This window comes from Empidonax traillii, unplaced genomic scaffold, assembly GCF_003031625.1.
Source record: "Empidonax traillii isolate 1590-97213 ecotype Southwest subspecies unplaced genomic scaffold, ASM303162v1 scaffold64:size1360303, whole genome shotgun sequence".
In the NCBI taxonomy this organism is placed as follows: Eukaryota; Metazoa; Chordata; class Aves; order Passeriformes; family Tyrannidae; genus Empidonax; species Empidonax traillii.
The window spans coordinates 513992-540110 of record NW_020955257.1 but is presented as its reverse complement, the minus strand read 5'-3'; the positions used below and the strand labels follow the sequence as shown (position 1 = coordinate 540110).

The window sequence follows — 26119 nt, the reverse complement described above, 5'->3', positions numbered from 1 at the left end:
ATAAGAATGGTTAACTGAACTAATAGAAAACCACACTTATTTAATACAATGGTAAGCAGTGATTGACATCTGACCCAGTCTATTTCTAGCATTTAGAACTGACAGGCAGGTTACAGACAAACCCACTGTGATCATAAAAAAGATGACACTTGAACATAATGATACATTATTATCTTAGCCCTGAGAAAATGAATCTTATAAAAAAATCAATTTAATGCAAAAAGAAAATGTATTATTACTGCTCAGAGAAGAGCATCAGACTGGGACTGACTTTTTGTTCAGCATCAGATGCAAATGAATTGTACAGTAATGATACACACTAAATATTAGACAAAAATGCAGCACTGCATCAGAAAAACGCAGTAGCTTTTAACTGGTTCTTGGACATCTTTATCAGTTTCATACTTTGGAGAGTTTGCCTGCATTCATAGTATCATAATCACGTCTGAACTTACAGTGTTAGCAAAACTCTAATATATTATTGAATTTTTACAGGAACATTTCTTTGAGATGTAAAGTAGCTGGTTAGAATATATCCTTCTCTCTTTTGTTCCCGCTACAGCACGAGTTGTCTCAGGGGATGAATAAGGGAAATTCTACAATATGTTTTAGGAAGAACTGTCTAATTCCAAAATCCAATCTGTCTAAGAAACAAAGGGATGACATGCAAAAAATAACACTTACTCCTCTTCTGCCAGGAAAGAAGGGCTATCAGCAATTTCTTCATATTTTTTTTTTTTTTTCATTCTGCAGTGTGTCAGGACCTCAAGCTTTCTCCTTTAACTCACCTATGATGAGTGTTCAGAGATGCTCCAGCGGAGAGGAAAAATTCCTATCATCGTTTTTATAAAGCAGCAAGGAAACATACTGCCTTCTTCTGAGAATGTTTCGCGGAGTTCCTTAGTTTTACCTCCTTGGCCTCATCTCAGTCAGGCATTTATCCATGTGCCGAGCTTGAACAATATGAGCTGTCCTATTTCTGCAGGATTACTCACATGCTTAATTAGGAACCTAAGTGCTTGGCTGAAACAAAGACTTAATTTCTGACAAAAATGAATCTCGGACACTGTGCTTATTATTTGATGAAGGGCAGAAGGCACAGAAACTTCGTGAGGAGCTGAAGCACGGCATCAGCTGATGCTCTATGCTGTGCCACACTGCTTCACACCAGCATACTGATCTTAAATAATGCAAATAGACATTGAAGTGGCATTGACACATGACTGACTTAGCACATGCCAATCTCAACAGTGGTAAAAGAAGAAAAAGAGTGGTTTTATACATCTTCAAAATTCAAGCACATATGTGCTGCAGCTGCAAACCAACAGACTACCCTGTTTCAACAGTCAAACAAATTGCCTACTCATCCCATGAAGCAGGTAAGGTCACTGTCTCTGCTCTAAGAGGACAGTGCAGTACTGGAGCAGGTTACCCACAAAGGTGGCAGAGGCTCAGTCCCTGAAGGTTTTCAGGACTGTTACATAAAGTCGTGACTGTTCTGCTCTAGACCTGACAATAGTCGTTCTTTGAGCAGGAAGATGGATTAACTCATCCCATAAGCCCTTCCAACTCACATTCTGTGATTCTTATCTTCCTTTCTTTACTGCCTCAATGATGGCAAAAAGGCAAAGTGCTATTTTGTATCATATGCCTAACACACAGCAGACTTCACAAAGCAATCAGTTATCTGATATTTATTTGCTGATTTGCTACTCAGGTATAAATGCAACCAAACCCACTGCCTAGACCCTGCTGACTGCTAGAAACATTCCAGATTTTTTTTCCCAAGTCCCTTCCTGTTATTACAAAATTATCCTTGTCATTTGTTTTATTCTCTGTGTCCCAGGGCTATCAGAAAAAGTTTGAAAAGCTTTGTAACCTGTGAAACCTATGTAAAATTCTAACAATTCTTCATAAGCAAGTGGGGATCTTCTGATTAGAAGGGTTCATCTTTTCCGAATACAGCTAAAACAAACTTGTGCATTATGTCAACACAGTCAGGCTTCAATTCTGAAAACTGTTCCTCTTTGATCAGCATTTGTCCATGGACACGTGCAATACTGTTTATTTGAATACGTTTCATAAACAGGAAAATCTGCCTTTATTGAGAATCTAGAAGGACTGAAACCTTGATCATGATGTCAGTAAAAGGCAACATAGTGCACTTAAATTTATGCAGGACTTAGAAATCAAAACTGCATGCAAAGTATCTTACTATATGTTATCAAACTTTAAAGTTTGATAAACTTTTAACTACTAGTTAAAACAGACTGAAAACAATTGTTAAATAGGCAGTAAACACAAAGTGCTAAGCATGAAATACATACACTGAGTTAAAATTGTGATGAGACAGGATGATAGATTGAATCACAGACTAACACCATTGCTAGGCATAACCTCTGTAATTAATTTACTAGATTGGAATTTTTCTAGCTGAGTAAAGAAGCATACATTACCTAACGTTGCAAAGAAAAATGTGTATCTGTGGCTAAGCAGTCTCAGCAGCAAATTTTTGTAACCTTAAACTATTTTCTGCATTTTGGAGCTGTGTAACTTTTTCCAAGGTCATTCATGCATGGAGTTCAGATGCTGAGGCCATGACTTTGTCATTACCACAATACTGGCATCCTTCATATAGCAGAAGAGGAAATACATTCATAGACTATGAATTCATTCTTTTTTTATTTTCTTTTTTTTTTTAATTATTATTTTTTTAATTTTTTTTTTTAATTTTGAAAAAATGTTTTCTTGGACTATATGTAAGCTATCAGGTAAAAGTAACCAAACTTTTTCACTGCATGCAGTGATCTGTCTGCTGCACCAGTAGGGCAACTAAGAGCAGGTAAGTAAAGGTATACGCTTGTATCCTGACTTTTTAATGGAAACTTACTGCTAACAAGGACACATCTGTCATTTCAAATACTGGTCCTGTCAGAGTCAATGGGAGCTTTTTCACTGATTTTGAGTAAGTCAGGTTCCTCTTTAAAAAAAAAAAAAAATCACTCAACTGTGCTTCTTTCTAAGCACTCAGCAAAGTATGCATGAATGGTCTAACTCAGATATACTCCAACTTTTTAGGAGGTTTCTCTTATCCATTCCAAACATTACAACAACAACTACAAAGTCTGTAGAAAACAGTGTTCTAAAAAGTAATTTTTGTAATTTAATGGCATATTCAAATTTTGGTTGAAAAAATCCAAGTCCATTCTGGGGCAGAATGTCATCCTCAGGTAACACAGAGGTGATGTCTTTGAAGTCAGCAAGGTAGTTTAATGTGCATATAAGTGAAGTTAGCAAGTTTATTCCAGTCTTTAAAACTGTACATGTACCTGCATGTAACTACTGTTATCCCTGTCTTTTTGTAGTTCCATTTTGGTAATGGCACTGTACTGAATTTGAAGTTGCCACAATAAAAGAGACACTTAGGATAGTTCTGTATCTGAAAACAAAAAGATAAAACGAGCCTCTATACCCAAAGCAACACTTTTATTAAAGTTCCAGTAAGGGTTTCAAATACAAAGATCAAATTTAAAGGCCATCTTTAACAAGAGATTTAAAAGCCAATATTTTGTCTTAGATCTGTGCCACTCTATTAGAAAATACATTTGGAACAAAACAAAAGAGCATAAAATATGCACTTCTGCACTGCACTCTATGTAAATGATTTTTCTAAAGGCAGACAGGAAGGTTCAAAGAACTGATAGTGCTGTCTCCAACTTCTAAACCACCACTTCAAAAATCAGCTTCTATTGCTAAGGATCAAAAAATATTATTATCTTATAGTGATTTGGCGGCCCATATAAAAAGACAAGTATACTCAAGCCTGACCTTTAGTAAACACATGGAGCATTAACCTCTACCTCTGAAATCCTTTCTGAAAATCTCAGCAGATAAACCATGAAACCCAGGATTTGCACACTTGTAAGGAACCCAGGGAGTCTGGCACACATTATCCTGCTGCCCTTGCTTCATGGAAATCCAAGAAAGTTCAGGTTTTGCTGCTGTCCCATACATTAATTCCTGCAAGCACCTAGTACATTTATGCCTTTCTTCTAAACGAAGGCAGGCAAAAGACCTAACAGTGACTGACACCTCGATAAGGTACTAAGATTACTCAAATTTCTTGTATACTTACAGTATGATTTCCATATTGGAGGCTGGTATTCTTCAGCATCTGAAATAGAAACAAAAAGGAGGAAAAAAAATCAGTCAGTTGGCCACTGAGTCAAACTGTCAGCATGTGTTTTTCTGCTGAGAGACCTCTACTTGTCAGCAAAATTCACATTTCTTTCCCCAGAGAGATGCTGGTCTATTTACAGTAGAGTTTCCTATGTGAGAGAAGAATATAAATTTCAACCACTTGTGAATCCAGTGTGCTTTTCCAACTTATTCATGTAACAGAAATTAATTTTTCACTAATTTGCATTCAGTTTCCTGACTCACCAGTATTTGTAAAGTAATTTATTTACTTTATTTGGCACGATAAACAGAGAAATCACTACTGGTTTTCAATCAGGCTTCTAACCCCACAAATAAGATTGGAGAATGAGCATCAGTGAATAACACACGTCTGGGCTAAAAAGACGCCCAGCTCAGGCTGCACTACAGTGCACAGATCTGATGGTTTCAATGAGATTCAGTTACACTTCTTGAACACACTAGAATATGCAATTGCCACATTTTCCATAAACGAGAAACGGAATCAACAAAAAAAAAATGAGAAAAATGTAGAAAAAGTAAAGGCAGCAAACCCTGCAATTACAAGCAGACAATTATTGTCATTATTGACTGAAGGGCATGAAGAGTTGGTATCTTCTGTTAGTGCCCATTCCACAAGCAAGTTTACAGCTAGATTGTATGGTCCCACTCCACACGGGGGTTTCCAGCCCTCTGCAAGAAAGCCATTTGCTGCATCCTCCAAAAATCCCAACAGAGGCCAAGCTTGAGCGGTAGGAGTTAAGTTACCATACACCAGCACAGAAGGTGGGGCACCAGGTACTAGTTTGGCTCTGAACTGTCAGGTAGCCAAACACTTTGAAGAGTCATTTACCGAGGGTATGTCATTAACCACCCAATACTGTGCAAGCTAATTAAGGTGTTTGTTATTTACTAAACTTCTCCTTAAGTTATGCTAATATAATTCAATTATAGTTGCATAGCTCATGCTCCTTGTCTATTTACATACACACAACCACTTTAAATATAACCCTGCAAAAAGTTTGTTTACTAGGAATGTTAATCATTAACTACCATCTGCCATTTTTAACTCTATTGTTTTAACAGAGGATAAATCTAGCAATGATCACAGTTACTCCCTGGGATAATACCCTGGAACAATTTGTAGATATATTGATTGGAAACCCCATTCAGTCTCAGTTTCAACTGTATTCACTTCACAACTTTGGCAAAATTCAAAATGCTCCCAGACTGACAGGGTTATACCCTGCTGTGGCAATCCAAGAGTAATTAGCTTGCAAGTTCATTATGCAGAAGACATATTTTAAATTATATGAAGCTATTCATGAGACCAGTGAAATACAGTCATACAAGAGCTCTGTAATTTTTTAACTTCTTACATTATAATAGTAATTTATCACTCTTTTTTTCCCCCATACATCTATTGCTTCACATATAGTTTACCATAACACCATAATATTGTGTATTAAATTCCTCTGTCATACTTCTGCACTGCTGCAAGAAAATTTCTGAATTTTCTTCTTCACTTACTATATTTTCCCAATAGAAAAAACACGGAGATAATGCAGATACCTTATTATCTATACTTGTGACTTCAGATATGGAAATAATAGAGGGAGAAACAATAAAAAATCAGTGAGTATCAGTTGTTGCTTTAGTCTTCAAAATTAATTAGAAAGTGCACAGTAAATTCAACAGTGAAAGCTGATCTACAAGTGCCTGTAAAGTGCTTCATTAGCTTGAGACAGACTGATGGTGAGGAAACACTGCAGCCTAGGTGAGGAAACACTGCAGCCTAGGCGAAGAGCAATCATCCAGGAGATAAGTCATAAAACAAAACTCCCAATGATTGCATTTGATTTGTCATGGTTATGAATCTGTCAGCTCAGGAAAGAACCATTCCTCAATAGGTAAAATAATTCTTAAGGATAGTACACTCAGAGAAAAAACACAAGTCACTGGCTCCCCGTTCACCCTTACAAGGTACTGCAACACCCTCTGCGATCCCTTCAGCTGAAAGCGTGTCCCTAAATCACAGGGAACAAAATGCCATTGAGGTGATAGTATTAATAGAGTTTATTGTCAAGCTATCATGCATTTGATGTCATCCATTTGTAGGGAAATAAAAACCAATTAGTTTAAATATATCCTCGAGACAAGGGCCATAGTTGAGGATCAGGGAGGTTTAATGGAGCTCAGAAAGAAACCTTTTGCTCCCTTTGTGGAAGGAGGTTGCTGGGCCTGTTTAGACACTCTCATCCTTGCATGATAAAGGCTTAGCATTTTCATCCTGGTAGACTAGATTAGACTGAACTTCAACCCTTCTGAAGTCAGGGGTCAAATGAGGCAACTCACGCCTGAGCAGACTTGATTACTACTATTTGCCTTTTCTGAAAATTCTGTCCTGCTATTTTTTATTAGTCCTTATTACATAGAAGCTCTACTTCTTAAATCGTGCTCCACTCTCCATCATTAGACTTAATACAGCAGTTCTGGTTCACAGAAGTCCTACAAGACTTGTATAAGCATGGGATACAGGCTAATGTAGGACAGGAGTGTGATGTCAAATGGTATGGAATTAGGGGTGGAGATTGTAATGGGTTTGTTACCCTCCCTGAGAGGGAAACGGAACTAGGATAGATCATCTGATGTATATTCTACCAGTAAGATATTCCATTCCATGTTAGGTCACTTTAGATATAACACTAGATGAGGAAGACCTGAGCCAAGCTGGTATATGGTGGGGGGGGGGGAAGTGAGGGAAGGAAGGGAGAGCTGAGAAAGAAGAAGGGGTGGAGGGGGAAGGTATTGTGTTTTGAAACTCTTTTAGTTCTCATTTTTTAGCCTTTATTCTGTTAGTAGTTAATTTAAGTCTTATTCTGTTAGTAATAAATCTAAGTTTTATCCTCCCTCTGAGTTTGTTTTGCCTATTAATAACTGCCTTTCTCTCAATTCTTATCTCTACTCATGAAAATCCCTTTGTGGTTTTTTTCCCCTCTCCTCTGTCCAGCAGCAGGGGGGAGGAGAGAGGTTGGTGGAGTGGTTTTAATAGCCCCCGGGCATCTGGCCAGGGTTAAACCACGACAAATTTTTGGTGCCAAAACCCAGGACGAGGACTGCGGAGAGAGGCAGTGGCCAGATCAAACCCACTACATTGCCAATACTAGTTTGGGTGGTCAGTTCAGTTACTACACGACACCTCAACTCACACAGCTTCTGCTTTCCGTTCTGCACATGGTAGTGGTCTTAGCAAGGACAACACACTTCTGGTTTAAGCCACTTGGCAAAAGTCAATTAGTCAATCAATCAATCAATCAGTCAACCAGATTTGGCACAAATGACAAATGCCCTGTATTGATCTCTCATTAAATGATATTCCTAATATGAACTTTGGTCTTAATGCCTATCAGAATTGGGACTAGCAGCACTGGAAAAAGGGTTCACTGAGGTACTCTCAGATGATAAGACAGGGTCTTTCCTATTGCTGTTTTCTTGAGAGGTTCATATTTTCAATAGTGACTTCTTGTCTAGATTCAGAAACTGTGCCAGATAAGGTTGAAAGCTGTTGTCACAGGAGAAACTCAGATCACAAGATGAGAATCCGTTCTGAAAAACTCAACAAAATGTCCCAGGGTCAGCTATGACACACCTTTCTGAGTCTCACTGTAAAAGAGAGACTTACTGTAAAAGAATTATAGAATGTCCAATTTAGGTATTTTTAAAATTAGTTTGAGTCTTATCAAAACTGTATCATAAATGACCTTGGCAAACCCAGAAAACCTGAGTACTCACTGGAAAGACTAGAACTGGAAATAAAGCACGAGAGACTTCCTCAAATAATATTACAGGCAATACTGTTAACTAAAAACTTTGAAACAGACCAGTTGAGAAAGTTAATATTTATTAGACCTAAAAAAGTACTATATGTTAGTTGTATGCTAAACAGAAAGGCAAAAGGAATGCTGAATGCTGACTGTTGAGGAATACTACAGCTACCAGAAGGTTTCTCATAATGCATAATTGATATGAAAAGGTACTGGAGAAAATTGTCAAACCAAAAATGATACTGTGGAATTGGAAAGTGGGAGTAGAGGAAAAACAGGTTAGTTCTTCACTTTTATTTGCCTTGCTCTTCACAGAGTAGAGAGGATGAAAAGGATCTTAGGAATAAAATACTTTCATAAGGCTCATGTGGCACTTGAACCTGAGTAAGTGCAGAATGACTACAGTAAATGGAGTACTGAAAAGTTGGCACAGTTTTAAGCAGACAGATAAAAAGTAAAACTTTGTAAGATTTTTTTTCAAAGAAACATGAAGACAGAATACAGTATTACTGCCAATAATGGGCAGTAAAGGGTTAATACATTACTCAGAGCCATTCTTAAGCAATTTCTGGGAAATGGGCTTACAGTCATTACATAGTAAGTAAAGCTATCCATGGACTTCAGCCCTTGCTCTTCACTGAGCTTGGCTCTGTACCAAAGTGACACCTCTCTGGATGTAGTTGAGAAAGACACTGGAATGACTGAATTGCTTTTTACTACTTCCTTGTACTTTCTGAAGATGATGATGTAATACCAACATGCGTGGTTTAGTGCTGCCAGCACTGGGACTGACTTCGCTACAGCAGGTCTAATAAGAAACTGACTCAAGTTCAAACTGATTCTTCTGACTCCCAACACGGGTAATTGCACTAGAGAGAGGAAACTGTTTTACAGGAAAGGCCATGAATTATATCACAAAACCAAATAGTTCTGAATGGCATTTCTAATCATAAAGAGAGCAGTAACAAATATCCACACTGTAGCTATATGCCATGCCCAGTTCTAGATATGCTAAAAAGTACTAATGAATCCTATGACAGTAAAGAGTTACGCAGATGAGCAGCAGGACAGTTACCAAAAGGAAACTGTCATCATCTGCTAATTTCTTTATAGTCTTTATACTCACTATGAGAAAGGAGTAAAGATTTTCTTTTTTTGCCTTTGTCCTTACTACAGGATTATAAAAAAACATTTTGCAGTTCACCGTGGAAGAACTTTCTCAGACTAGATTTTCTGCCACCATTGTCTGAAATTTGGACTTCCTTTCCAGTAACAACTAATTTTAAAACTATGACCTGCATGTGCAAGGAAAGACACTTGCGTGTGAGGAAGAGCCAATCTGAAAGCTACTGGCTTACTGGCAGTGTGTAGATAAATGATTCACCGGATAAACAAGTCTAGTTACTAATTTTTTTATTCTTCTTTGTTATTTTAGGACCAAGACTAATAGTTATAAGTATTTTAATGTCCTTTGTATATTTCTTTTAAAGAGTTTTTTCACACGTTTACCACGTACCCTTTCATATTTAGTGCTTTGTTTCCAAAACATTAAGCTAGCATATATTATTACATACATCTTTCTTATTTTTATATATGTAATTATATATAGAACAATAACATAAAACTGTTGAGTAAAAGGCTCTGTGAAAGATAAACAGTGTTTGCACTCTTTGTGCACATACTTTTTTTTAATGTTTTTCTTCATACACAGACAGAATTCTATTATTCAGTTGACTATAATCCAGATGGCCATTACAGAATCACAGAATGTTTCAGGTTGAAATGTACCTGTGGAGGTCATGTGGTCCAACCTACTTCTCAAGCATTTTCATGCCCGCTGCCATTGCTAATGTCACTGGACATCACTGAAAAGAGCTGACTTGTTCCTACTGGCATCCTCCCTTCAGATATTTATACATTTTAATAAGATTCCTCTGAGCCTTCTCTGCTCCAGGCTGAACAGTCCCAGATCTCTCAGCCTCTCCTCATAGGAGAGATCCTCCAGTCCTGCATCACCTTTGGGGCCCTTTGTTGGAATCTCTCCAGCATTTCCATATCTCTTTCATACTGAAAAACCCAGCACTGGACAAAGCACTCCAGGTGTGGCCTCCCTGGTGCTGAGCAGAGAGGAACATTCGCCTCTCCTTCGACCTGCTGGCAATCATCTTCCTGATGCAGCCCAGGATCCAATCAGCCTTCCTCGAGGGAAGGATACTTTGCTGGCTCATTTTCAACTTGGTGTCCACCAGGACCCCCAGGTCCTTTTCTGCCAAGCTGTTCTCTAGCTGGGTAGTCCTTGGCATAAAGTGATGGATGGAGACTGAAGTGAAAGAGTAACAAGGGGCTTCTTTGGTAGGGTCAGTTCTTTCTCTACATGTAAACATTACTGTATTATTTAATTTCCACTCTGTGCTTAAAAAAATATCAATTATAGAAGCTCATTTTCGTCCTATCTGATCCCCTAATGGCTGGTGAAGAGCTATTTTGATTTATTTTGCTCTCTCACCAATTAATATACACACATATACATCTATGTCACAATGCAGTCATTTTGCAAACTGTTTTAAATTAGCAATTTTTTCTATGTTTGACTGCAGTAATTTGGCATATACTTTGGGCATTATGATTACTTCTATTACATACAGTAACTGTCCTTGCAGGCACATCTGACTACCCTTTGAGGAAGAACATTCTTAAGTTGCAAATAATTGTATTTTCAAATGAGTCCCGCTTTTTAACTACTGAAAAGTCAGTGCTCTTTTGAAGAGCAAAATTAACTCTGTTGAAGTTAATAATTAGCAATGTAGCTGTTGAAACATTTCAGCGTGTCAAAACCCCTGTTTAATGTTTCATTCAGAACATACAGTTGCCCGTGGAGGAGCGAGCAGTTTCCAGCTTTATCAATGAACTTTCTCATAATCAGTACATGGACAGATAAAATATAGAATGAGACTTCAGTTCTTGTCTTAATGAGGCACTTCAGCTTTCAGCGTAAGGCACAGAAATGATCAAACTGTTTACTTGCAACACAGTTTATAATTGGTGTATTAATTCAGATGATGGGAGCTTCCCACTGTGCTGTTCTCTCTTAAAAAAAAAAAAAAAATCAGTGATAGTGTGTAATTTAAATGTCAAAAAATGCTCACAAAAGGGGTGGAGTTCTCTCTTGCACAGCAATTAGACTGAGACAGTAAGCTTTTAATAACCACAATATAAATTGACAGCTATTTTGAATCTTTTCCTTTTGCCTACCACAAACTTGCTATTAGAAGCCACTGCTGTAAAGGTAGCTCATTCAGCCCATTCTATGAAACAGGGACATTCCAAATTGTGCTCTCTCCTGCTTTTGCTTCAGATTTCAAAACCGTATCTTTCCACCAATAAACAGGTGGTCAGTCCATGGTTAATTTTATTTAATGCACGTCTGTTTTACTAGAATCCAGATGAAAGATCATGCAAATAGGTAAATTCAAAAATTTAGAAGAGTTACCAAGTATCAAATAACATATGACTGCGAAGTCAGTGAATTATTAGGGACCTACTCCAACAGATCACAGGAGATTTGAATTTTTGAATCCACAGCTAAACTTTTAGAACAAAACCTTAAGGAGCCGTGTTCTGCAGTCAGTGAGTGGTGTTCAGCCAGCTATGACCATCAGATTGGAGCAGTATCCAATTTAATTAAAAAATCTGCCTTTCTATTTTGCATAGATTTAAAGAGAATTACAATGGATGAAAATATAATTTAAAATTTGGAAATTGATAGAAGGAATAATTTCTCAATTTGGAAATTGAGATCAGGGTTCTCAATAGTAATAGCAGAAGTGTAAAAGGAAAGGGCATTTGTGCAGTTCTAGTTTCAGAACCCACTTTAGGAGACTAGTCTTTCTTATGGACCAAGAAATAGAATTAAACAGGCTCTTCCAGAGTGCACATCCAAGAACCTAACAGGGATCTAAGTAAGCTGATGAAAATATTCTCAATGCTTTAAATATTTTTTGGGAAATGTGTAAGATTTAAGAGTGCAGAGGGGTATTCACACTACCTAATCTTTGACAGGTAGGTGCTTTTTAATGGTGAATCACACTGAACCTATTTGCCCTTGGATGGCCCTTAAGAACCTCCATGATTTAAGTGCTCCAAAATGTTTTCCTTTCACAGAGCAACAATGAAGAATTTCCTTACACAAGTCATTAAAGATTTGTGTCTAAAAACTAGAAAGACAGACAATGAAAAAATATCACAAACTATGTCCTTCATTTTCAAAAAATCTGTTTAAGTTACTAACTGATATTAAATTTAATCTGGTCACTAAAAATTATACCCAAATGATTGTTACTATTCTCTATTTTAACACCAAGGCAAATGTAACTAAAATTTAACACAGTTATTTTCACATTTTCACATGTTTAGTCTATAAACCAGAGGTATCAAGACATTAAAATGGGACAACTAGGGCTCTGCTTGACTGAGAGACTGGACATTTTTTTGGTAGGAATAAACACATGACGTAAGTGAAATCACCTCCCATTATCAGACCTCCTATCTTACACACATACACTTTAGCTTCTAACTAATGACCAGTTAGTTCCTGGCTAAAAATCAAACCCAGATAATCAGTTGGCATATCTGAGAATAGATCTGCTGCAGTAATTTTATCACTGTGCAGGATGTGGCACTGCATTTCCAGTCATTTACTTACTGCATCCTAAAAAACACCCACCTCCCCTCCAGCCAATTATCCATGGACTCAGCAAAGCAGTCCAGGCATCATGGGAAAAAGCATATGACTGAAATAACCACAATAATGCCAAAAAATGGCATTAAAATGGTCACCATGAAGTATTTCAATCAGAACATTTATGCTGAAGTATTGCCAGCACATTCCCTGTTCCAGAAATGTACTCATACATGGACATGATACCTGTTTATCTGTCAACAGAGCTAGCACATTCCCTGAAAACTTATTAACCTTTAGCAAAGTCCTAATTATTGTTTTTGGTAACTTTACTGTTTTTGACACGTGTCATTTTATCATCTCATTAAGCAAGGGTGCGAGTGTTTGACTATTCAAGGATGTGAGGTGGTCCTAGTCCTGCAGCTGACTGTGGAGGCTGTTCAGAGATCAGCCTTTCAGGGATCATCTCCATCTTCCTCATCTTGCCCTGCATTTGACCCTCTCTGGATACAGAAATGAAAGTATTTCTAAAGACTGAAACTGCAGACTCAGAATGAAGTGGAAATCTAGTAATTCATCTCACATGGCAAAGCCATTTGAATCAGAGAACTTACACTGGGAACTTACAAAAATCAGAGTGTGTTGTACTTGGCAGACAAGCTACTCATATCCTAGGGACCTCACTGACCTCTGTGGCCTAAAGGCAAATTCAAGCCTTGGCCATCAGAGATGGGAACTACCCTGTCATTCAGAGCATGCACGACGAACTGAAAAAGAATAATAGTTGAGCAAATAGACTTTACTTTGGCTTGCTTTACAGGTCCTGTAGTATTGCTGCAGGATTTGTTTCTATACATTAAAACATGAAAAACAGGAAAAACACCACCCACCTACAAAGCATCTATGTCATTCCCACAGCTCTCGGATAAAATTCTGAATAATCAGGGCTCCTAGGATAAGAAGCAACCTGTCTACTTTGCCTATTACAAAAACATGACACTTGTAATTGCATTCCTTGGTGGACAGTTTTATTTAAGTGTGTCAACTACATTCAAGGCCAGTTGAATTATTATTTTATCTCTTCAATTTGTCTCTTCTAAACAATGGTTTGGATTAATGTCAGCTGTTACTGAGACTCTTCAAGTATGTTGTACAAATGGGCAAACACTCCAAAAGTCTGTTCTATTGTATCACCACCCACCATTTAACTGTTCTCCCAGTAGACCTGTTCCTGCACTTACTACTTTGGACCTAAATATTAGAGAAAAGTTTATTTTCTTAAAATCCAGTTCCATAATATGTTTGTGCTGACAAGAGTCTTATGTTTCAGAAAGGTCTATGTAACTAAACTTTTCTCCCTGTAATCTTAGCTATAAAAGAATTACTACCAGTATTTAGAATTGCTAGAAAACTATCATAGACTATTTCCCTTCAAAAGAATATGGTTTATGTATTGTTTCCTTGCTTGGGAGGAATTTTAAGTGCCTTGTGAAAGTCTATAATTCTTCCAAGAGCTTTTTACTACGGCCTGGCACTTTTACAGTTGATAATGAGTTCTTACAGCATAATATATTTACAAAATACCTTGTATGAAACGCTATAACACTTAAAATACGCTTTGATCTTCCACAAGTTTTATCAAACTAACCAGCAGGGCTGTGCAGAATATCCTGATGCTTGAGTACAGGTGACAATTTTTCTTAGCAACTTGCAATGTTGACAGCATTTTCCCTAGAGAAACACTGGCTAATGGCATGTCATATGAAGCCAACCCCATGTCTCTCCAACACTTTCGTCATCAAATTAAAACAGTTCCAAACTGGTGCTCACAGGGGAGCTGTACGAGTACCTCAGTGGCACTGAGCGAGAGGACAGAATTTAGTCACCCCTAATGTATAAAGGAAAATGCAACTGCAGCCTGGCTACTATCCCAGTTTGCTACTTTGCAAATTTTAAATTTGCATCTAACACAAAAATACTGTATCTATGTGTCTCAAAATACATGAAGTTTCTTGACATGCCATAAGTAAATCAAATACAGCGAAAGCAGTAATTCCCATTTAAAAAAGGCTTTGGCTTCTGTGTAATGAGAGACAGGCTGGTTCTTTTTACATAAATAAATTACAAAGGAAGGAGAAAGCATATTTTTTCTCAGTAACTTTTCTGGAATTGTTCTTCCCCCTTGCAGAAATAACAAAGAAATAACATTTGTTTCTTACCCCACTTGTCTTTCATAAAGGCTCAGAAGACAGTCAAGCTAGTTCTTAAAAGCACATCCATCATATCTTTAGCCATAAAATCAGCCAGTAAGAAAAAATACCCTCTTCCTTCCTGTTATTTTTAAAGATACACCCAAGTGCTGCAATTTTGAGCAAACCCTCTAATTCATCCACTGAAACACTTTGTGTAGGGACAATTAATTATGAATAAGGTTATGGTTTTGGAACAATGATATTTAATATATTTTGTGGAAGAGGCGGGGGAAAAGAAACAATAGTCATCAAAAGTTTTGCAAATGTATTTGCTGTAATCTTCGAACAGCTAAATAATAAACAATATTCAGTATGATACCATTAAGTGAGTACACTTTCTGTTGTGATTTATATTCTGAGTAGAAAAGTTTCCACACCAGATATCCTCATTTTTTTTTCTGTGAGCCAAAATCAGCAGCTGATCTATATGATCCAGCACAGTCTTCCCTTTAAACATCAAGTGAGTCAGAATTCTTTAAATGCCGTAACATAACCACAGCCTTGACGATGAAACCTGGCTAAATGCAGGGCAGAATTACAGGAGCTGTTTCATTCCTGTGTCTAAGCTCCCAGGTTTCATATGCAGGTACCAGTACTCTGGCAGATCAATACTATCGACACAAAAAACGATGTTTTCCGTCAGTTACTTCCTAGGAATGAAACCAAGGAGAGCTTTGTTCTTCTGATAAAATACTGGTCTTCATCTAACAAAACAAGGTTCATGTTTAATATTTTGTTACTCCCAAAGGACAAGCGTGTGTCTACATGCTCAGAGACTCAAAACTGACTAACGTTGCTTTGGAGCACAGAGAGGGGAGAACAAAACAAATTCAAGCCTTTCCTTTGCAAGGATCTGGCAAATCTCCAAAGCAAAATGATGCAATTTTTTTTAAGCTAAGGAGAAGACCTGGTGCTGAGCAAGAACTGCAAGGCTTAGTAGCAACCACCACTCTGCAGTTCTGCTCTCATCTGGTGAGATGGAAAAGCTGGGTAAAAATATGATCTAATTCACTCATGTCCAACATCACCACAGCTAGGATGGGTATTTCAGCTTCTAAAGACACCAGTTCACGTGTAACCTTTTTTAAAAAAAGTTTTTCCTGTTTTTCCTACATGTTTGTTTTATCATACAGGAAAGCCTGTCAGAGCTTGTCAAATCATCCTAGTAGCAAAACCTTCAAAAATATAGATTTCCTTGAGAATCCAGAGGCTGAGGTCGCTGTTTGTTTGCGGGTTTATTGGCAACATCAAAGGTTTGTAGCTCATGACTGAGACAGTGTGCTGCCCTACAACCCACTCCAAATGAAACTGAGGTTTTGCCAGGTTTTTACTTTGTTTCTTCAATACTACTACTTAATGCTCAAAGAGATAGTGAACAACTGTGTCAGCTTTGTGCACCAGGAACTATAAAAATATTCAACAGCTATAAAATACAGATTTATTTTAAATTTTTATTTCTAGTTCTTGTTATTTTCAAGGATAGTTAAAGGTAAACCAGTCGTAGAGAGTAAATATGCCTGCTTATGATAGCAGAAAAATAGACCTGAATATTAAAAAGAAACACATCTCAAGAGGCAAGGGCAGTGCGACTTAAATCAAATTTGCAAGATAAAAGCTAACCAGACCACTCACTATTGCCATCTGATAGCATTCAATATTGCTTGAAATTCATTAATAGGCAAGGTAACGTAAGTACAGTGTATGTATACAAAATTAATTCCATTAATTTCTACATTAGAAAAATCCAGTGTAAGAGGATCAGAATAATTAAAAGGCAGTCTTACCAATCTGTGGAAAAGGCATAGCAAAATCAGTCTGAGCCTCAGAAGAATAATTATCTCATGAGACTCCCACCTCCTGGGAGTGCCCATTATTGTGCTAGGAGAGCATAAAACTGACAGCCATTCAGAAAGACCTCCAGAGCAATTTCAGCTTAGCTCTACTGCTTATCTTGCCTTGTCATCTTTTTAAGATATCTGCAAGGTTCCAGCTAACTTACCAATATTGTATTTTATTTTTACAAGCGAGCAATAAATGCTTCTTTTACAGCATATACTTTGCTTAACAGTCCAAATGCTGAAAAAATGCTTCTGCATCTTAAATAAAAGGTCATTCAAATTTAACAGTTTTATAGAGCAATAATATTTCATTTAGATCTGCCTACTAACTGCTGATTGCTTAGTCAGATTAGGTGGAACTCTTTTTAAAAAAGAGAGAGAAGCAAAGCATTTTATTATCATTAAATATCCTCCCTATGGCAGCATTTGGAACCCAAAATCAGGTTTGGTGTTACATCCAACTGCTAACCAGGACAGTTTAAAAATAAAACACAGCAGTTGCTGACCTAGAAGTGCTTGTGATTATAGTGTGTGGCAAGCATCCAACAGATAAAAGGAAAAGAGATGAAAAAGGAATAGGACAACAGGACTGCTATCCATGTCAGTTATCAGTATCAGTCACATCATCCTTTCCTAACTATTAAGAGAATAGTTTCATCTCAATGCAGTGAAAAGATTACTAGAAAACATAAGAAGATGGTGTTAAAAAATAAATTAAGAAGCACAGAGCATCACATAAATACACTAGGGATAACTTAGGATAAGCTGATTTATTCTTATATGAGGGAGGCTTCCTTACAAATGTTAAGAAACACAGTGGAGATGTAGTTTCTTCTGAGAGCATGAGAAAAAACAACCTCAATACATCTATGCTACATTTTTATTGAAGTGACACATCACATAAATAATAAAATTATTCTGGATCAAGGTTTTATAATAATTTATTTCTACTGAAGAGTGAATTATTCCAAAACAAACTACAGCTCAGCCTGGGCATATCCTTCCCTGCTTAAGGTGCATCAGAGAACAGCAGCTGACTTAATTGTATTTTTAAAGATATGCCTATAGCTTATTGCTCAACATTTTGATTTCAGTGCATCATTTTATCTGATGCCAGTCAGTTTACTTACACTGCTGCTGTGCAAAGTCTGGTCTAGAGTCCCCAAAGAGTAAACAGATAAATGCTTCTTTCCTGACCCTAATTTATTGTCTAGAAGAACCACATTTCCTCCCAGCTTCTCACTCATTAGAGTCCAAAACTCATTCCCTGATGGAATGAGGAGGCCAGATTTGAGAGCAGTCATGTATATCTGATGAGGTCCAGGAGGCACCGCATTGGTGCCATTAGACAGTGAAATTCAGGAGAACGCCAAGTTCTGCTGCAGGCAATTTAGGATGACATAACCCTTGGATAAAAGGAGATGTGAAATGTGAGCTTCCATCTAACAACCCAAAAGTACTAGAAGAATATTAACATGAGGTGGTGCTTCATGATCATCAGTTGCAAATCACACTTCCTTGAGAAATGCTTTGCAGGCACTTTTAATACAGCAGGAGAGCCTTGTACAAATGTTAATCTCAAATGTGTTTTTAAAACTCACTTCAGTGTTTTTATAACAATGAAAGAAGCAACTGACCAGGTGCCAAAATGGTTTGATGCCATCTCTGAAGAAAGGCTTTGCAGTTCTTATGATTTCTCTTAAAACAGATTCAACTTTAGGTTGCAGTGTCCTTCACAGTACAGGTGCCTTTCGTATCAGTTCCAGTCAGGATTTCAGAGCTGTGCCCGGTGTGCTCCTGCTGGTGTACAAAACCATTAACCTAGCAGGCATATTATTTTTTGCATATCCCAGGCTGGTGCATTACATTCCTGCACTACTTATTCTGCATCTAAATTATTATCTTAATTGTCTTCTAAACAATAGGTGACAAATACTTGCATGTTTTAAAGTACGACAAAATATGTATCAAATTTAAATTTATCAAGAAGTGAATTTAATTAGGATTAAAGTAGCATAATTGGTACTAAAGAACCATCTCCTAGAAGACAAAAAATTAAGGCAGCCTAAGACTGAGACCCACATGATGTTTCAACTCAATAAAAATTTTTTTATCAGAGATTGCCAAACTTTGATTTATAAAACCTACAACTTGTCCATTGATTTCAGTAGGGTGAGAGTGATTTATTTTTGCCAAAGAGCTGTCGAGAGTTATATACAAGAATTGTGAGCTCAGAAATCCCAGTGGTTATAACTGCAGATGGTTCTCAGGCTCTTCTCAGTAAGTTCAGTACCAGTGACTGCAGTGTATCCTACTGCAAGCTGTAGTATCAGAAACTTATATTTATCAATTATAATAATTTTATTCATGCACTATATACTAGCTAGAGCCTGCCATTCTCTTATTTATCCCTTACAGTGCAGAATTCTTGCCACTGAAAGGGCACTTGACTTAGCACCTATGTCCAGATCTAGAGGAGTACTCTCCTATGACAGAATTTGCATGAACCACTAAAGTAGTGAAGATCAAAATGGTTTATGGAACTACAGAAGTAAATTTATCAAACTATCCACTGGATGAATACAGATTCTGCTGACTACTGGAAGAACTATCTAGCCTCATGAAAAAGAAACAACCCTACTGAAAACCTCTTTGAAAGCTAAGCTAAAAATGTACCAAAATCCCAAAATAGAAGCATTATCAAACACTTTTTGATTCAAATACATTTTAAGTCCAATTCCTTCATCCTTAAATATTTTGAAGATAACCTGATTTTAGAACTGAAAGCTGAATTGTTACCTATAACCAAAGTAAAACACAGCAGTCCTGACCAAACACCAGCACTATACAATCAGATTTAAAAATGGATGAATTCCAGTGACTATATTCTAATACATTTTAATACAGATGAAAAAGTTTATCAAGGTCCAAATTTTTATTTCTGAATATCTCTTGATCCTTATGGCTTCAGTAGATTTTTCATAATTTTTCATATTTCCCTGTCTGCACTGACTTCCAAAATAAATTTCGTGGGTTTACGAATTTTTTATTTCTAGTCCAGCTGGACAAAAGACAAACCAGTGACACAGCTCAGGGACATAACAGGAGGGAACACCCTGATATCTAGAAATGATAAAGAATGGATTAGCAATGAAAGGATAGCACTTCATCTTCAGACATTGAGTTTAATTTCCAACTCCTCCAAATGCTCCGTGTTATGCTCCATCCCTATTAAAGAGAGAATAATTACCTCTCTGAGCTTGCCTGGGGATGGAGCCACTTTACCCCAAGCCTTGTGCAGTGGCAGAATTCCTGTCCAAATATGGTCTTTTGACATCATCATAAAATGAGCCACAAATACATCTGCTGCCTCAAATAACAGGGCACATTTCAAAAACAAGCAGCTCCCTACAGAGGTAGAGTAGAAAGAGAGGAAGACTGAAGTAAACAATCCAATCTTCAATGCAAAGTTCAGTGGATTGAATATTTCTAATATGACAAAAATAGCCAAGTTGTGCTGCAGTGCTCCAACTAGGGTACAGAAATCCAAGGCAGCTGTTGAGAGCATCACTGAAGAGGGGTACAGGGAAGGAAACTGCTGTTGCATCGTGAGTCAAAATGTGTCACATTTCCAAACAGAGATACCCACAGTAGACAGCAAAAGCTGAATTCCCTCCCTTCACTCTGGTTTTAGCTGCAACCCCACCCCACCATGGTAGAGGAAATAAGAAGTTGTAGGGTGTGGATGTGGAAGGAAATCAAGAATGAGCTTGAGCTGGGAGAGAGATGGTTTTCTTCCTTAGTAGTTTGTACAGTGCTGTGTTTTGGACTTCGGATGAGAATAATGCTGATAACACACTGATGTTTTAGTTGTTGCTACATAGTGCTTACTCCAAGTCAAGGACCTTTCAGTGTCTCATGCTCTGTGAGTGAGGAGATGCACAAGTCAGGAGGGAACAGAGCCAGAACAGCCGACACGAACTGGCCAAAGGGATATTCCATGCCATAGAATACCATGCTCAGTATATAAACTGGGGAGAACTGACCAGGAGCTGCCAGTGACTGGCATCACGCCCCAAAAAGCAAGTTCCACACCTGCCCGAAGTACAGCAGGAGGATGAGCAGGAGAGAAGGAAAGTGGTTAAGAAAACCACCTGCCTTGGTTCCCTGCCCTCACTGTGGCCCTGTGAGAGGAGCTGCTTGGCTGTGTGGGCTGGCAATGCACCAGCACCGCACAAAGCAGAAGAATCTGCTGGATCATGCCTGCATCTACCAGCTACCCTCTAACCAAGTGCTTTAATGTGGTTTCTGCTCTCTCACACTACTTGTTCTGGACAAAAAGAGCAGGTCAGGTCAGACAAACTTGCTGCTGAACATTCATCTTGGCAGCTCTTTATTTCTTTATTTATCTTTAGAAGTGCAATCGGGGCTTGGTGGGCACCACTGCCTCTTGGCTTCATCCCAAAAGTGCTTCTACATGCTGGACTAGTCTCATTTCACCACCTCCTTCTGAGGGCCTTCAGTTCTGACCACTGAGGTGAATATTTTCAGCCAGCAGCTTCACTACATCAAACAGTTATCACTGTGAGCATTCTTTTCATTAGCCAAACATTTTTCTACACTCTTTTAAGCCAAAACCACCACTTCTACTTAATAGAACAGCAATTAACTTGAAATAGTTGGCTTTTTACTGCAATGCATCACTCTTTCACAGTCTGATATGCTAATAAAAATTGTATGCTAACATAATGTATAAAATATCATCTCTCATTTTAAACTAAACCAAAATTTATTGGCTCCAACAGTGCAATAATAATCTACCCAATGAATATTAATGCAATAACTTAGGTAGCAGAGTCTTACACCACAAAGAAACTAAATCAGAGTGGAGCAGGTCATACAATGCACTGAAGAAAATCTCAGTTTTCCTGTTTCAATTGAATTTCAATTCTATTCAAACCCTAATGCAGCTCCAGACTGAAAAGTAAACTTTACATGATAAGGTATTTTTTGCTACCTGGCAGCTCTCATACCCCATAAAATGTTCCATTAACCCCCTAGTAAACAAATTAATTGGCAATCTTGCAAACAACAATCCCAAGTTCTTTTATTTCTTCTAAGGCATCATTAGCAATTATAGGATGCTGGCAGGACAAATTATGCTCTCAGTTATATCTCTACAACCCACCTCTCTCCTTCTTGTGCTCTTAATCCTTACTCACTTCCACTGAAAATGCAAATCTTTACAATTATGACTGTAGGGATAATGGTACAACATTAATGCAATAAAAATGCCCGTTTACCTCAATGGTGCTTAAACTCCAAGCCTTGCACTGGCATGGATAAACATAAATTAACTTCAGTGTTTAAATGCTTAAGCTACTATTGAGTAACCACTATCCAAAACCAACCCAGCAAACAGCACTGCTAAGCTCCATAGGGAGCTACACCCATCCATTTCATCTGAAAAAGGAAGCTGATGCAATGCAAGATGACATGAGAAAGTGATGATTGATTTAGTTCCTCATGAATAACAAAGTACTCCCTAACTCCTTGAAGAAGCAGAGAAGTGCAGGAAATAACAGAGTACTGAAACAAAAGTTACCACCAAACAAAGAAATAAAAAAGAAAACCCTAAGTATGATGGGACAGACAGAATTGTCCAGGAAAAAAAAAAATCTCAAATGCTTGTATAGTTCAGGTGTCTTTTTTTCATGTCATGTACTTTTTTTTTTTCCCTTCAAACTGGACAAGGACATACTTACCTTACCCACTTCTAAAAGTTATTGTTACATACCCAATTCCAACTCTATTCATTATTCATTTATGGATTTAGAATTTCATCTTGCAAACAAGCTGTTATTGAAAATCTTTGGAAAAGTGTCTCTTGTGACCTTTGAGTTGTCTTCTTAAAAGAAACATAATTTTGAAACACAATTATGCCACAGACCTTGCACACTGATGTCTCATTGAGTAAACTTAATTAAGGTCAAAGTCAACTGCTATTTTGTTACTGTCTGGTGCCAGAAACTAACCCAGGAATAAGCCATTTCAGCTTGAATAAGACATAAAATCAGTGAAATAGTGGGTAATTGTGCTGCCATTAATGTGTTACAAAACAAACACATGCACCAAAAGTTTGACATGAAAAGCTTTCACAACATTATTTATTTATCCATTCTATTGAAAAATTCTAGTTACTAATAAAATGTACTAGAAAACACATTCCCTTGAACTAATTACGCGCAAGAGAAAGTTAAAAGTATCAAGACATAACTGGCAATACCAAGGGAAGACAAAATGCTCATCTCACCCAACGTTTCCAAAGAATCTGAGAGCATGACAACCAAGCTGAAGGAGGTTCCTGCCCACATGACAGCATCACAGCTACATCTTACCCACTCACTCTGAAGCGCTTTGGACATAAACAATCCCATGGCATGCATCAGTACCCATACAGAAAATCCACGGGAAAAGCTTTATGTATGCATTACCTTATCTTAACTTTAAAATACAGATTGTAACCAGTACCATTATTTGATCTCTGAAGTAAAAAATAGGCAAACTGTAGACAGGTTCACTTCCTATATTTCAATTTTATGACACTTTAACTGCACTGCATACAAAACCAGTAACGCTGTAGTGTAATTGTAAAAGTATTATGTTGAACCAGAGCCATTCCTCTGAACAACATGGCCATTTACACCAGTGTCCTAATATAATACATATTTATAATAGAGTGCCTGCTGAGATAAATTAGGCATACTGCAAATAGCCATCAGGGATATGGAAAGTAATAGTTTCTCATGACCTATTACATGTGTACAAAAGCAAGTGACTGAAATGATGTAAATATTAAGATGGTATCTTTAGCAGGCACTCCTCTGCCCTGGAGGGAGAGCGGCGGGAACATCGTCTGTGCACTTACAGCTTCCCTGTGCTTTAATGAACACCCAAGCTGCAGACACACATCCTCTCCAAGAAGCATTTCTGCTGGTTTAAAAGGACACAGAGAAGAAGTATAAACACATTGCTCAGTCACTAGGGGTTAACATCGGGAAGGTCAAAGGCCAGCTACAGCTGCATTAGCCAGCCAGGCAAAGGGAAACGAGAAGGGCTTCCACAAGCAATGCCAGAGGCAAAAGGAAGTTCAGGGAAAACGGAGGCCCAGAGATCAATGGAACAGAGAAGTAATATGGAAAAGCTTGCTTCCAGACCACTGCATGGACCTCTACAGTTTAGGAAAGTCTGGGCAGTTGACAGTGGGAAAGTAACTGTTAGGGACTCATTAGCAAAATTCAATGTATTTATTCAAACATCTGGAACTGGATAGCATTCATTCAAGGGTGCAAAAGATTTGACTGATGTGATTGTGTGGCCACTATGCCTGAGAAAATGCACACGATCAGTCCCCAGAGTTGGAAAAATGATGATATTCTATCACAGGTTACAGGGTACCTGCTACACGACCCAGTGGCACATTTTGCACTGGGAGATGGGACACACACACACGAGAGATGTACCCACAAAATGGCAGTTTATTAAAACAAGAAGACAGCTTTTATACAGGGGAACACAGAAGGTTCAGGAATAGGGGTAGGAACCCAGCTAGGAACATCAAATCCTGAGGGTTACTGATATGGGGACTTGGAGGGATAGGCTAAGGGCATATGTCAGATCACTTAGGGGGAAGGGAGAGCTGGGGGAACAATGGAAGAACTGTCCTGGGGGCACGGACAGGGGAATTTGCTGAGGCTGCAATGCTGCGGCCTTGTAGTTGAGCTGGTTCCCAGGCAGTTCTGCACAGCTTAAGTTGATAAAAGTCTTCTAGAGAGATCTCTTCTTCTGAGCCTTCCTTGCAGCGCTTTTTCATCTCTCTCTGTAGGCCTCCTCTGGTNCCCCCCCCCCCCCAGCAATATTCCTATTTTAAGAAAGGCAAGAAGGACCAAGAGAACAAGAGGCTGGTCAGCCTCACCTCAGTCCCTGGACAGAGCAGGGAACATATTCCTTGTAGTCTACTTCCCAACACATGAAGGACAAGAAGGCAATCAAAAACACTCAACACAGGCAGACCATGCTTCATCAAGCTGACTGCTTTTCATAACAGAAATGACCTGCTCTGTGGATGAGGAGAGAGAGGTGGATGTGATATATCTTTACTTATTAAGATTTTTTGACACTGTGACTCTCCCATACTCATGTGGGAGTTGAGTAAGTGAGGGCTAGAAGAACAGACTCTTAGGTCTGTTGGAAACTGTTTGGCTGAACTGATAGTCCTGAAGAGACTTTACAACTGCTCTGCTGCTGTTAATCAGCAGAGTACCCCAGTATCAATAGGAGGCTGATTTTGTTCAGTATCTTCATCAACTACTTAACTGATGAAACAGATCCCTCAGCTACTTTGTGGACAGTAGTAAATAAATGACTTTGTAGCTTAATCTCTCCCTGAGAGATTCAGTTGAGAATCCAGTGAGGTCCCAATGTTCCTTAACCTGAGGACTGGGACAACAGCAACATGTTCAACTAGAAGTGCAAAGTTCTGCCTCTGAGCAGACTAACTCCATACATCCCTGAAGGCTGAGAATTGGCTGCTTGTGTAGCAGCTTTGCTAAAATGACTGGAGGTCATGGTGGACTCCAAATAGAATATGAACCAACAGTGTGCTTTCTTCACAAACAATACAAACACCATACAAAAGGCATATTACCTACAATGAGAGGTTAAGGGACTGGGCTTTATTAGTGTGGCAAAGGGGAGGTCAAGAGGCAATCTAATAGCAGCTCACAGTGGTTTAAAGAGCATCTGAAGTGCTGACAAACTCACCTAAGTAGTAGCAGACAATGCAGCAAATGGCAAACATCACAAACTACAGCTTGGATACTTCAGATTTGACAATATGTGATTAACATATTGCTTGTCCGGTGAGATGGTGCAACATCTACCCTTGAAGGTTTTCAAGACTAGGCTGAACAAAGCCCAGGTTCACCAGACTTAGTGCTGAGAAATTGTTTTGATTCAAGACCTCCAAAGGCCCCTTCCAAGAAACTTTTCTCTGATATAATGAAAAGATTATTGCCTAGCTCCCTTGCACAGCCCTCCTGTCAGACCATGGAATCATAGAATCATTAAGGTTAGAAAAGACCTCCAAGATCATCAAGTCCAACCTGAGATGTCTCAGCTCACAAAAATGCAGCAGTAGGGTTAAACAAAAGCAGTAGGGTTAAACAAAATCGTGTTTTCCAGGCTGCATAAATAAACCAAGCTTGTTTTGCATGGAACAAGGTCAGGAAACATCTTAAATGAGCATATCTGTGGGAAGATCTGAGAAAA

At 38.2% G+C, this 26119-nt stretch overlaps 1 protein-coding gene across 1 annotated transcript in view; it reads right to left on the bottom strand.

Moving 5' to 3' along the window:
• Nucleotides 1–26119, bottom strand: part of CHN2 (chimerin 2) — a 163782-nt gene that overhangs the window by 90035 nt on the left and 47628 nt on the right. Inside the window, exon 2 of the mRNA XM_027880061.1 lies at nt 4136–4174. Coding sequence (XP_027735862.1) covers nt 4136–4174 — 39 coding nt within the window. The remainder of the gene's footprint in view (nt 1–4135; nt 4175–26119) is intronic.